Source organism: Rhinoraja longicauda, chromosome 24 (genome assembly GCF_053455715.1).
Source record: "Rhinoraja longicauda isolate Sanriku21f chromosome 24, sRhiLon1.1, whole genome shotgun sequence".
In the NCBI taxonomy this organism is placed as follows: domain Eukaryota; kingdom Metazoa; phylum Chordata; class Chondrichthyes; order Rajiformes; family Arhynchobatidae; genus Rhinoraja; species Rhinoraja longicauda.
Window position 1 is genome coordinate 16,039,065 of NC_135976.1, and position 13,563 is coordinate 16,052,627.

At 43.1% G+C, this 13,563-nt stretch overlaps 1 protein-coding gene across 2 annotated transcripts in view; it reads right to left on the reverse strand.

Annotated features, from left to right (window-relative positions):
- Positions 1-13,301, reverse strand: part of LOC144605439 (uncharacterized) — a 54,157-nt gene extending 40,856 nt beyond the window's left edge. Inside the window, exons 1-3 of one of the 2 annotated variants that reach the window (XM_078420701.1) lie at positions 12,793-13,301; positions 12,499-12,610; positions 8,002-8,085 (exon numbers count right to left, since the gene is read on the reverse strand). In XM_078420701.1, the coding sequence (XP_078276827.1) occupies positions 8,002-8,085; positions 12,499-12,600 (186 nt within the window). In that variant the 5' untranslated portion in view covers positions 12,601-12,610; positions 12,793-13,301. The remainder of the gene's footprint in view (positions 1-8,001; positions 8,086-12,498; positions 12,611-12,792) is intronic. The other variant, XM_078420700.1, reaches the window with a different exon arrangement.
- Between the last annotated feature and the right edge of the window lie 262 nt (positions 13,302-13,563).

Consider the following 13,563-nt stretch of genomic DNA (forward strand, 5'->3'; position numbering starts at 1 on the left):
TAAATCCCTTTGATGGAGGGGAGGTCAGTACGCATGATGGAATGGGCAATGTTCTCCACTTTTTGCAATCTTCGTCATTCCTATCATATGCAAAAATCAAATTAACTATGTATAAATCCTCTATGTTCAGAGTCTATTTTAGTGTTAGAATTGTCCACAACCTTGGAAGTCTTATCGAGTCAACAAAGTAAATTATTAGCAGCATTGGGGCTAATGGAAAGTATTGCCAAAAGCCGTAAATGGTACCAGCTCCACATCAAATTGACATTGGCAAGTCAATGTACGCCAACAGTCTACTCTAATTCATTCATCAGTCTGAAGAAGGGTCTCGACCCGAAACATCACCCATTCCTTCTCTCCTGAGATGTTGCCTGACCTGCTGAGTTACTCCAGCATTTTGTGAATAAATACCTTCGATTTGTACCAGCATCTGCAGTTATTTTCTTACTCTAATTCATCTATTCACCAACAGTCATAGTCATACAGCATGGAAACAGGCCCTTCACCCCAACCTGATCGCACTGACCATCATGTCTCGTCTATACTAGCCCCACCTGCCTGTGTTTGGCCCACATTCTTCTAAACCTGTCCTATCCATGTATATATCCAAATGTCTCTTAAACGTTGCGATAGTACCTGCTACCTCAACTACCTCCTCCGGCAGCTTGTTCCAGACACCCAACACCCTCTGTGTGAAAATGTTGCCCCTCAAGTTCCTATTAAATCTTTCCCCCCTCACCTTAAACCTATGTCCTCTGGTTCTTCATTCCCCTATTCTGGGAAAGAGACTTTGTGCGTCTATCCAATCTATTCCACTCATGATTTTGTACATGATTTTGTAAGATCACCCCTCATCCTCCTGCATTCCAATAAATAGAGTCCTAGCCTGGTCAATCTCTCCCTATAGCTCAGGCCCTCAAGTCCTGGCAACACCCTCGTAAATCTTCTCTGCGCCCTTTCCAGCTTGACACCATCTTTCCTCTAACATGGTGCCCAGAACTGAACACAACACTCTAAATGAGGCTTCACCAACATCTTATATAACAGACACCTCCCAACTTCTACGTCCAATATGTGTAGGAAAGAACTGCAGGTGCTGGTTTACACTGAAGATAGACACACTCAGTACTCTGACTGACGAAGAATTTAAGCAATTTATTTAAACAATCAATTTTTAAGCTGTGCTAATATAAAGGGTTTTACTCAAAATAAAAATCAACTTTGTCAGCAAGAAGTTTAGCAATTCGCAATTTTGCTTTTCAGACTCTTTCACATACTTGGAACAAAATAAATCCAAATTAACTTATTTTCCAAACCGGTCGGTGCATTAGTCACCAAGGTCACAGATTCCACTGTGGCCTGTGGTTCGTGTGTGAGCAAACAGAGTAAGGGGTGGTGGATGGGGAAGTGCTGGCCCGATGTAGGAATGAACAAAGAACTTAAACACACTTATTGGTCAGAGATTTGGAATGTCACACTCCGCCAGGCATCAAACTGGAGGGGGTGGGCAGGCAGCCACCACATTCCAAAGGTATGCATCAGTTGGCCCTTACTTTAACAAAACAAAAACAAACTGAGCATTTAAAAAAATATATATATATGCAAGCTTCCAAAATAAATAGTTCATATTTAGTAACCTCCATTCACAAATGCGGTTCCTCAAAAAAGAAAATCATGATTTGGACATTTACGAGGATGTTGCCAAGACTCGAGAGTCTGAGCTAAAGGGTAGAGACAAAAATTCTGGAGTAACTCAGCAGCAGGTCAAGGAGCATCTCTGGAGAAAAGGAGTAGGTGACGTTTTGGGTCAGGACCCTTCTTCAGACTGAAAGGAGAGGTTGGTGGCGGGGGGGGAAATAAACCTGAGGTGAGAAAAGACCAGAACAAAACAGGGCAAGCAAGCTAGGACTTTAATCCTTGGAGCGCCAAAGGCTGAGGGATGATCGTATAGAGGTGCACAAAGTCACGAGGGGAATTTTACAAAGTGATCACACAGAGTCTCCTACCAAGAGTATGGGAATGAAGAACCAGAGAGCATAGGTTTAAGGTGAGAGGGGAAAGATTTAACAGGAACCAGAGGGACAACTTTTTCACATGGAGAGTGGTGAGTATATGGAATGAGCTGACAGAGGAGGTAGTTGAGGCAGGTACTGTAACACATTTAAAACACATAGTGACAGGTAAATGGACAGGAAAGATTTAGAGGGATATGGACCAAGCACGTGGAAGTGGGACTAGCATAGATGGGGCATCTATATTTCCATGCTGCATGATTCTATGACTCTAATTGGTCCACTCTTTTTAGGGACTACATTTGGCATGAACAGCCATTTGGTTTCTACTCAGAATATCATCATACTGGCCAGAAAAGCAATTTAATTACTAATACAAAAAGTAGAGAGGCAGTTAATTACAGACGAAGAAGACACAAAGTGCTGGAGTAACACAGCGGGTCAGGCAGGTTCTCTGGAGAAGATGGATAGGTGACATTTCAGGTTGGGACCCTTCCCGAATGTGGTCCTGACCCGAAACGTCACCTATTCATGTTCTACAGAGATGCTGCCTGCAAGGCAAACTAGTTCAGATATTTTAAAATAAGGACAAATGGCTTCTGAACTGTGAAATAGTAAATATAATATGAAAAACATTAAATTTGGGGTTTATACACTAAACTGAGGAAGGAAAATGATAGCCTAAGCAGCTTTGTATAAAGAATGGGCAATAGCCAATTCTGTTCATATCGGGTGGTGTCAGCAAGCACTTCTAGTGGGTGCCATCATTCAATATCAGTTGTAAACAGTCTGTTTAACCTCGAAGGAGTGGCTGGTAAAGAGAGATGGTGACAAATAAGCAGAAGAACTGAAAACCAAGAGTTAACTTTTCCAATATAAAAAATACAGAGCTGGAATAACATGACGGCGGTGTAAGGCAGCATCTCTGGAGGACATGGATCGGTGGCAGTTCAGGTTAGGACCCTTCTTCCCTATAGGAAAAGCAACAAGGCAAGTAAAGGAACTTGCGAATTATGTTAAGAGGGCAAAAAAGAAATCATTCCAGGACACAATTCCAGGTGCACGTATTCCAACTCATATTAGACTTTAGAGATACAGCACAGAAACAGGTCTTTCGACCCACCAGGTCCGTGCTGATCAGCATTCACCCCGTACACGAACACTATCCCACACACTAGGGACAATTTACAATTTTACTGTAGCCAATTAACCTACAAGCCTGCATGTCTTTGGAGTGTGGGAGGAAACCAGAGCATCCGGAGAAATCCCACGCGGTCACAGGGAGAACGTACAAACTCTGTACGGACAGTGCCCGTGGTCAGGATCAAAGCCAGGTCTCTAGCGCTGTAAGGCAGCAACTCTACCGCTGCGCCACTGTGCTGCCCCAATCACTCGTTATCTCACGGAGTGACGGATCGGTGGTTGGAATGAATCCCTCACTCGGTTATAGCGGACTATCGGCAAAAACGGGCATCATTCCCCCGCCATAGACGTGTATTGCAAGAGTTTAGTGTACTCTAGAACAACATGGACTCGGCACAAGTGCTGAGCTCCAATGAATGTATGGCTTCGGGGTAAGAGAAAAGACAAGGAAAAGTGTACACGATTATCGGTATTGTTCGAGATGTTTGCAGGTTCTGAATGGAAACATGAATGATGTAGAGACACAATGGACTGCACATACTGGTATATTATGTAAAACACAAAGTGCTGGAGGAACTCAGCATCTGTGGAAGTAATGGACAGGCTACGTTTCGGATTAGGACCTTTCTTTAGACTCAGTCTTCAAGTGCTCCAGAGGACGTTATAAGGCAATTGGGGAGGTAACAAAGTGGCAATGAACGACATCATTAACACTGCCCTGCTGGCTATCAAATCTAATGAAGAATGCCCACCAAAACATCTGCCTTTCCTTCCTCAGATGCTGCCTCACCCGCTGAGTTGCTCCAGCAATTGGTGTTTTGCTCAAGATTCCAGCATCTGCAGTTCCCTTGTACGTCCATATTAAAGGGATTTGTATGGAGTGTACAACATGAGTCGATACAGTGGTTCAGTGTGCTCTCCAGTCACTTCAAGGTAAAAGACTCCAATTTCTTGGGGTCATCTACTAGAAGAAAGAAAATTGACCCAATGTATCAAAGACCAACGTGATTATTCTTGAATAGAGCTGTTGTTGCAGATACCATTTGCGGATTCTCAATTAACAAACATTTACACATCTGGAAAGGGTCTCAACCCGAAACATCACCTATCCATAATTCTCCAGAAATGCTACTTGACCTGCTGAGTTACGCCAGCACTTTGTGTCCTTTTGTGTATTAATTAGCATCTGCAGTTCCTCGTTTCAGATAGGCGATGTTTCAGGTCAGGACCCTTCTTCAAACCTGAAACGTCGCATGTCTATCCCTCTACCGGTGCTACCTGACCAACTGAGTTCCTCCAGCACTTTGTGGTTTACATTACACAAGGTACTGCGAAATAATGGTTACTTCCTCAGAGGCATTTCTCCTTTAAAGCCACTCTAGTGAGATCTTCCTTTGAATCATTATATACATACACTATTCTGCAAATAGACATCGGGAACGGAAAAACCAAACAGGCAGGTACATGTATTCCAACTAATGTTGACCATCATGTCAAATGAAATGACTGTTGGCTTACAATTAGATTGGAAAGATTGTTAAAGGTAAAAAGATTGTTAAAGGTAAAAGTATATTTGAAGTCACATTTGAAATGTGAAATGTATAATTTCACATTTGTATGGAAATGTGATTTCCATATAAAATAAAGAGACTGGATTTACCAGTTTAATTTCTGGTGATTTTTTTAAAACTAATTTTAGTTTAGTTTAGTTTAGAGATACAGTACAGAAACAGGCCCATCGGGTCCACGCTGACCATCGATCACCCATCGATCAATCATCATCGATCTCTGACATCCCACTTTTGCATTCACTCTCTGCACCAGCTGCAATTTAGATGCCAATAAATCTACAAGCCCACATGTTTTTGGGATGAGGGAGGAAACCGGAGTAGCTGGTTTATTCGGTAATATCGGACAATAGGCAAATCGATCTATTTTTCCTACACAGGAGGTAGAGAACTAATTTTCCTTTGAAGCTTTCAAGTCATGGGAAAAAAAATTAGATTGCAAGATGCAAATAATTAATATAATCATAATATTTCAGTGTTAGTAGCACAAAATATCTTACAACTAATTTGAACATGAACATGAACATGAACAGTCAAAACAAATAGGTTTAAAAACCATTGTTTAATCATATTTAAGAAGGTTTCTATTCCAGTTACTATAATTTGTACAGAGACATGCAATGCCAACTCAATGTTTTTGTATGTTGTCCAAGTCTATGTGCCTGTGATGCATCTGCAAGCAAATCATAGAGTCATAGAGCGAGGAAACAGGCCTTTCGGCCTAACTTGCCCTCACCGACCAACATGCCCCATAGACACTAATCCCACCTGCCTGCATTTACCCCATATCCTAAACCTATCCTATCTATGCACCTGTCTAAATGTTTCTTAAACGTTGCGATAGTACCTACCTTATCTACCTCCTTATCTACCTTATCTAGTTCCATACACCCACCACCCTCTGTGTGAAATAGTTATCCTTCAGGTTGCTTTTAAATCTTTTTCCCTTCAGCTTAAAACTATGTTCTCTGGTTATGGATTCCCCTACTCTGGGCAAAAGACTATGCGTTTACCCAATCTACTCCTCTCATGATTTTGTATATCTTTATACCTGTACCTCAGGCCCTCGAGGGGGGGGGGCGGGGGGGGACTAAAGGCGTACCAGGCAAAATTAGATTTTATGATAACCCCATTAGTCAGCTCTTGCTCCAATGCCCTAAAGGTTTGTTTCTTCCAGTAATTATCCATTTTTCCAATGACTGCCACATGATCCACTTTATCACATTCAATCCAGCACATGTCTAAGACTGCCAGGAAATTCTATTTATATATTTTTTATTTAATCAGAACATCAAGCATGGTCACGAAGACTTCAGTAAGTAGAAATGTAAAATAAATAACTATGATGCAACTTGACCAGAAGAAACAATTCTGCTTGCAAAATGGAGACACATAGATCTGCAGATGCTGTAATCTTGAACAAAACTAAAATGGCGGAAGAACTCAGCAGATCAGGTGACATCTGGGGAGGGAATGGGCAGACGATGTTTTGGGTCAGGACCCTTCTTCTGACTTTGAAGAAGATCCTAACCCAAAACGTCACCTATCCATTGGGCCAGCACAGTGGCACAGGGGTAGAACTGCTGCCTTACAGCGCCAAAGACTAGGATTCGATCCTGACTATGGGTGCTGTCTCTATGTGGTTTGTATGTTCTCCCTGTGACCGCGTGGGTTTTCTCCGGGTGCTCCGGTTTCCTCCCACTCTCCAAACATGGACAGGTTTGTAGGTTAATTGGCTTGCATAAAAATTGAAAATTATCACTAGTGTGTAGCACAGTGCTAGTGTACGGGGTGATAGCTGGTTAGTACAGACTCGGTGGGCCAAAGGGCCTGTTACCATGCGGTATCTCTAAAGTCTAAAGATGGTGCCTAACTTGCTGAGTTCCTCCAGAACTTTGTGTTTTAACTAGGCTTGCAACACAGTAATAGGCACCACTTTTCCACACTGGTAACTCCTGTGGATAATATGACTTAAACAATACTGAAGAATATGTAATTATAGGAAGGTCATAAAGTTCCATGAATTAAAAGCATTTCATAACAGAAACAAAATAACAGTATTAAATGTTTACTGAAGCATACTGGCCATAGCATTAGATAACACTGTCTCTGGTCTTAAGGGAACACCTCTTCCACACAAATCCAACAAAAATGTTCAATTTCTACTCAACCGCGAGGGAGTGGAGGATTGGCAGTGCAGCAAAATGAAAAACAAGTAATAGTTCAGACAATCTGCCCGACCTTCTGCTGTACAACCAACTGTTTCAGATATTAATCAAAGTGTCAAATAAAAATCTTCATGTTAACTCTTGGCATCAATAAACGCCTTAACAAGACGTGAACACGTACATCTTTATAATATCAGCAATGTTATCCGCTGGAAATTAATACACCATACACACGTACAGAATGCATTTATGTATAAATAATATTGTAAAATATCTATAAAATGTATTTATGCATAGTATTATCTGATTGGAAAGCATGCAGAACATCAGTGTGGTGGCACAGTGGTGCAGCTGGTAGAGCTGCTGCCTCACAGCGCCAGAGACCAGGGTTCGATCCTGACTACGGGTGCTGTCTGTGCGGAGTTAGTACGTTCTTCCTGTGACCGCATGTGTTTTCACTGGGTGGGTTTCCCCCACATTCCAAAGACATGCAGGTCTATAGTTTAATTGGCTGGCTTCTGTAAATTGCCCCAAATGTGTAGGATAGAACTAGTGTACAGGTGCAATGGTTGGCGTGGGCTCGGTGGGCCAAAGGGCCTGTTTCCACCCTGTATCTCGAAACTAAAATAAACTAAACAATGCTGTTTACTGTACTTTAGTACACTTAACAATGATAAATCTAAACCCAAACCGAAATAATAATAATTGAGTAGAATGGAGAAACAAAGAACTGCTGGTTTATACTACAGATAGACACAAAGTGCTAGAGTATGTCAATGGGTCAGGCAGCATCTCTGGAGAAAAAGGGCGGGTGATGTTTCAGGTCAGCACCCCTCTTCAATCTGAAGAAGGGTCCTGACCCGAAACTTTACCCATCCTTTTCCTCTAGAGCTGCTGCCTAATAATTAGGAACATGTGCACATCCTTCAAACATCTCTGAAAGATCAAATTATAGCATATTTGACTGTTATGAAAGCTTAGTGATTGAAAATTGGTTTAACCTGCCAAATTCCCCTCAAATCTAAGGAGAAAAGATTTACAAATGCCATCAAATTGCAAATATGAACATTTTAATGAGACCATGATAGCTTTACAAATACATGTACTTACTCTGCCAGACTTAGAAGAAACCTTATTTTTACTTCCTTTTGGTCTACCTCGAGGTCGCTTTGGAATAGGCTCACCTGTTGGCTCCTTTAGGAAGAAGAAAGGATTTTAATTACTTAGTCCTTAGTTCAGTTTATTCTCACGTGTACCGAGGTACAGTGAAAAGCTTTTGTTGTGTGCTATACAGTCAGCGGAAAGACAATACATGATTGCAATCGAGCCATTTAGTCAATAGATACATGATACAGGAATAAATGTTTAGTGCAAGGTAAAGTCAGCAAAGTCCAATCAGGGATAGTCCGAAGGACTGTCATAAGAATCACTGGCACAATCAAGGTAAATCAAACAATTTGCTTCATGTTGGTACCTGTAATTTATTTGCCATTTGCATCCTGAGCAAAGTAAAAGAAGTTATCCTTGGCTCATCCACACTTTTGGTATTTCCCAGAACAGCATACCCCTGCGTTATGGCAGTTTGTGGCATGGAAACAAACAAAAATACACCTTCGCCAATTTCACAAATCACAGCCAAAAAAGTTGAGATAGAGAATAAAAATGCACTGCTACGGAATGTATGCGAAAGAACATTAAATATGCCAGTTCACACAAGGGGGCTACTTAAGGGATTTGCTTTGGAAACTGACAAGGCAATATCTTCTATCACAATCACAATAAAACTTTATTAGCCAAGTATGTTATGCAACATACGAGGAACTTCATTTGCCACACAGTCATAACAGTAAAAAGCAACAGGACACACAAAATACATTTTAACATGAACATCCACCACAGTGACTCCTCCACATTCCTCACTGTGATAGAAGGTTGATATGTTATCAAACCATGTAACATCCATTTCTAGTTCATTAAAATAGCAATGTTTTCTCTCTGCTTCCCTCTGGCTTTACATTTTGCTCCTCTCATCCCTTATCTGATACCCCTTTGTCTCCGTTTCATCTCTTGCCTTTGCCATTTACTCCACCCAGCTACCAATCAAACGTCCTTCACCTGCATCCACCTTTCATCTTCCAGGCTTTATCATGCTCTCACCTCTTTGTTTCAGCTTCCCTCCCCCTACTACATTCAGCTGAAGAAGGGTCCTGACCCAAAATGTCACCTGTCCATTCCCTCCACAAATGCTGCCTGACCAGCTGGGTTTCTCCACAGCTTTCTGTTTTGCTGAAGATTCCAGCATCTGCAGTTCCTCGTGTCAACAATATCTCTTATGCCGCCAACACAATCAGAATTCCCCCACAGGGACAAACCTGTAGAGAGAAAAACTTCCTGTGGGACTGCATCTCCACTTACAACTTGAGACTCAATGGGGACTTGTTCCACCCTGGTCATTCCATCATTCCATGCACAGAAGCTTGAAAGCGCACACCACTAGACAGGAACAGCTTCTTCCCCTCTGTCAGCAGGCTTCTGAATGGTCCTTCCATTGGTAGGGTACTGTCTAATTCACTTCTACTCCATTGTGGACATTGGACTTTGTTTCTGGTACTGGCGCACTACAATGCTGAGAACTATATTCTGCTCCCTTTCCCTGTATCTTCCCCTTTCTTCTACCTTTTTTTAAGACTAGGGATACAGCACAGAAACAGGCCCTTCGGCCCACCGAGTCTGCGCCGACCAATGATCCCTGTACACTAGCCCAATACTACACACTAGCGACAATTTACAATTTTTACCAAAGCCAATTAACCTACAAATCTGTATGGCTTTGGAGTGTGGGAGGAAACTGGAGCAACAGGGAAAAACGTACATGGTCACAGGGAGAACATCCAAACTCTGTACAGGCCACACCCTTAGTCAGGATCGAACCCGGGTCTCCGGCACTGTGCTGCACCGTGCCAGCCTATTGTACTTGAGTTCAACTTGATTGGATTTATGTATAGTGTTATCTGATTGGATAGCATGCAAAACAAAGCTTTTCACCATGCCTTGGCACACATGACAATAATGAACCTAAACCTAAAATAGGATTTGCATTACAGAAAATAACTGGGAACAGTTATCTAGAACTGGGCAACACCTCCACGACCCTGTATCAGCCTGACTTTGCTGTGGCTGTCATACGACAATCAATGCATTTAATTTTATAAAATAATCTCACCGGATCATGAACCCTTGTAAGCTCCAACCACCAATATAAACCCAACTTCTATCAGCTCTCACCACGACACATTCAGTCTGAAGATCAGGCATGTGAGGGAGGTAAAAAAAGAGGAAAAGAGCCGAGCGTTTGCGCAAGGCGCACAGCGGGGGTCAAAACATTGGTACATTTTTGAACATTTACACCCAAAATGAGCAGTTTCAAGCCTCTTTTAGTGCATTTCAAAGTAAAAACAGACATTACAAAATAATGTGAATATGTCACTGTATACTAATAACATTTTTATTATTTTAATTAATTTAGTTATATAATCTTGCACTTAAATTTAATATTTACTCATTACAGTTCCACCACTGATTTTCTGGCACTGTTGGTCCCAGAGCTTCGCTGATTTATCCAGCCAGCCAACGGGACATCTATGGGGATAGATGTGCTGGCTCCAGCTGGGCTGGAGTTCCAGAGCCCCGGCGGCAGGTTGCAAATTCAACCCACCGATCCGCCGTGGAAAGTCCCGATGAGGTCAAGATTGGCTGCCTTGCCCAGCGTAGGTGCCACATTTTCAGGGAGACTTTCAGGGAGGGGGGATTTCAAGTGGGCTCTCGTAATTTTGTCTGGATTTCAATGATTAGCGGCTATTTCTTGCGGAACCCTTAGCGATCTCCAGCGGAACCCTGGTGTTCCGGGAACCCCGGTTGAGAAACGCTGCTATACATCGTTTATTTTCTTTCTTTTTCGATCCGATTTTCCGTTGGTAAAAGCGATTTTAGCAAAGTGAAAACGTGGAAATCATGCAAAAAGCGCGGAAAATTGATTTAGAAAACGCGGAAAATTCACATGCCTGGAAGATTGGACCCAACCCGAAACGTCACCTATCCACGTTCTCCAGAGATGCTGCCTGACATGCTGAATTACCGGTCCCTTGATCCAACATTTAGACTTTAGAGATGCAGTGTGAAAACAGGCCACTGAGTCCGTGCCGACCAGCGATCACCCCATATCCTACTACACTATCCTACTACACTATCCTACTACAAGGAGCAATTTACAATTTTACTGAAGCTACAAACCTCTTCGTCATTGAAGTGTGGGAGGAAACCAGATGACCCGGAGAAAACCCACGCAGTTACAGGGAAAATGTAAAAACTCCACACAGACTGCGCCCATAGTCAGGATCGAACCCGAGTCTCTGGCGCTGTAAGGCGGCAACTCTACTGCTGCGCTATAGCTCCGCCCCACATTTAAACTACATTTGGGCAGGTGCATGGATAGGAAAGGTTTTGAGGCATATGGGCCAAACATGGGCAGGTGGGACTAGTGTAGATGGGGCATAAGTTAAGTTCATCAGTGATAGGAGCAGAATTAGGCCATTCGGCCCATCAAGTCCGTCATTCAATTATGGCCGATCCATCTTTTCCTCTCAACCCTCCTCAATCTCCTGCCTTTCCCCCATAACCCCTGACACCCGTACTCATCAATTGCATCTTCGCCGGAATGGATAAGATGGGCCGAAGGGCCTGCGACTCTACGTTCAGCACAGGCGTGTTCTATGTTCGAAAAGTAGTCAATGAACATTAGGGAGGGGGTAAAAGCGATCTCCATTGAAGCAGAGGCCCTCTTGGCCCGTTGGCTGCCAACATCCACCAAGTCAAGTCCCTGTTTGGCCGGTAGCCATGAGCAACTCGACGTCATCGCAACGCCAGCGAGCCATTGCAGGCGGCCTGGATGATTGGCAACGCAGCCAGCCACTAGCGGGCCGGTGACCTACGTCAGCGTACGGGGAAAGGGGCGGGACATGTGGAAGGGGGCGTGGCCGCAGCTCCAGGCTGGTTTAAAGGGCTGCAGTCAGCGCCGGTGCTGAAAGCAGCGTTGCAGCAAGCAAAACCCCGAGGTAGAAAGCCAGCTCACGGCCAACGCAACCTGCTGCAAAATAATAAATCCACCGCAATTCCCTTGCATTCCCTCAAATATACCTCGAAGGTCGTGCGAATAAAATCCACCAGAGGGGAAAAGCACAACAGCTTGTTTACAGCTGCGTAATTCGCACTAGTTTTTCAAATCGATTTGCATTACTCCAAAAACCGGCTGCTGCATTTTGCACTGAAAAGAGATTTAAAACTGCAACGGGTGTGCAAGCAATCCGGAGATACTATTTGCAATATTGCAACAAAAAAATAATTTTCAAAAATAACTTGCATTGAAATTCTATTTTGGAAGCAAAAAGCGTTCTATGGCCGGTAAGAAATAAAAGTAAGAATAATGCAAATATGAAAAATGTTCACCTAAAATGCATTTACACTTGTGTTTACTCGCCCGGCCAAAATGTAAAGAGAATACGCAAAATTCTGTTCTATGTAAAACGAATTTGAAGAATATACATTTCATACTTGTGGTTGTTTCCTTGGTCTACCGCGTCCCCTCTTTGGCGTTACATCCTTCTCTTGTTTTACTGCTAAAGGCTGGCTGGATTTTGCACCTGTGTCACTCATAGTTATTTTCCTGAAAAAAAAAGTAACACGTTTAAAAACAAAATGACCAGAGCCAAATCAAAAACTGCTTCGATGCAGCAAAGAGAAATTGAAACTTCCCACAATAAACATTTCGGTACAACCGTTGCAAATTAAGGCTTGCATTGCTGTGCTTTTAAAAAAAAAGGCAGATTGCAATAAGAAAACACTCACGGGTATGCAACGTTCAACGTGCAATGGTAATCTCTGCTCCTCCTTGATCAAAATAAAGCAAAGCTGGTACAGATACAGAGCCCACATATAACACACAGTAGGCCTGTTCTCGGTCTCTGTTCGTTCCCTGAATGATGATCACGCTCGTCTAATACGGCGAGTGAAAGGAAACAGAATGAAAATGAAAATGAAAAAAAAACACACACACTCTTGGCTCAGATCCAAAAGCGGGCAATGCTTTGCACAGTGATAGTATTTTTATGTTAAAAAAATAATAATTTAAATAGAACCTATTGCAATATCAAAGCAGTTTGCACAGCTTGGATTGAGTTGCGTAGCAGCAAAGCAAGTCCTGATTGGGTCTGACCCAGCAGGTTAATAAACAGAATCCTCCTACGGCATGATCTACCCGCTCAAATATTCTTGGTTGCAATTGGGGGATCTTTTGTTTTTGCACGAATTATCAATATGTACAAACATCCTGCAGCGGTCCCTGAGCCGCGCCGACGCTCAGAGGTTTGCACCCGCACACATGGCGAGGGACTAGACTGGTGGTTCTGCAACCTCCCCGCGACCGCCCAGCTTCTCATCACAGTCGAACCCTCACTGTTCTCCCTGCTCTACCTCTCTGGTTGCATCCTCCTCGTGCTCCCTCGCTACTCTCTGCGCTCCCTTACTGCTCCCTGCTTTCCTTCCCTGCACACCCCGGCTGCTTCCTGCGCTCCCTCCCCGCTCGTCCCCACTCCTCCCCGTCTTCCCCACTGCTCCCCG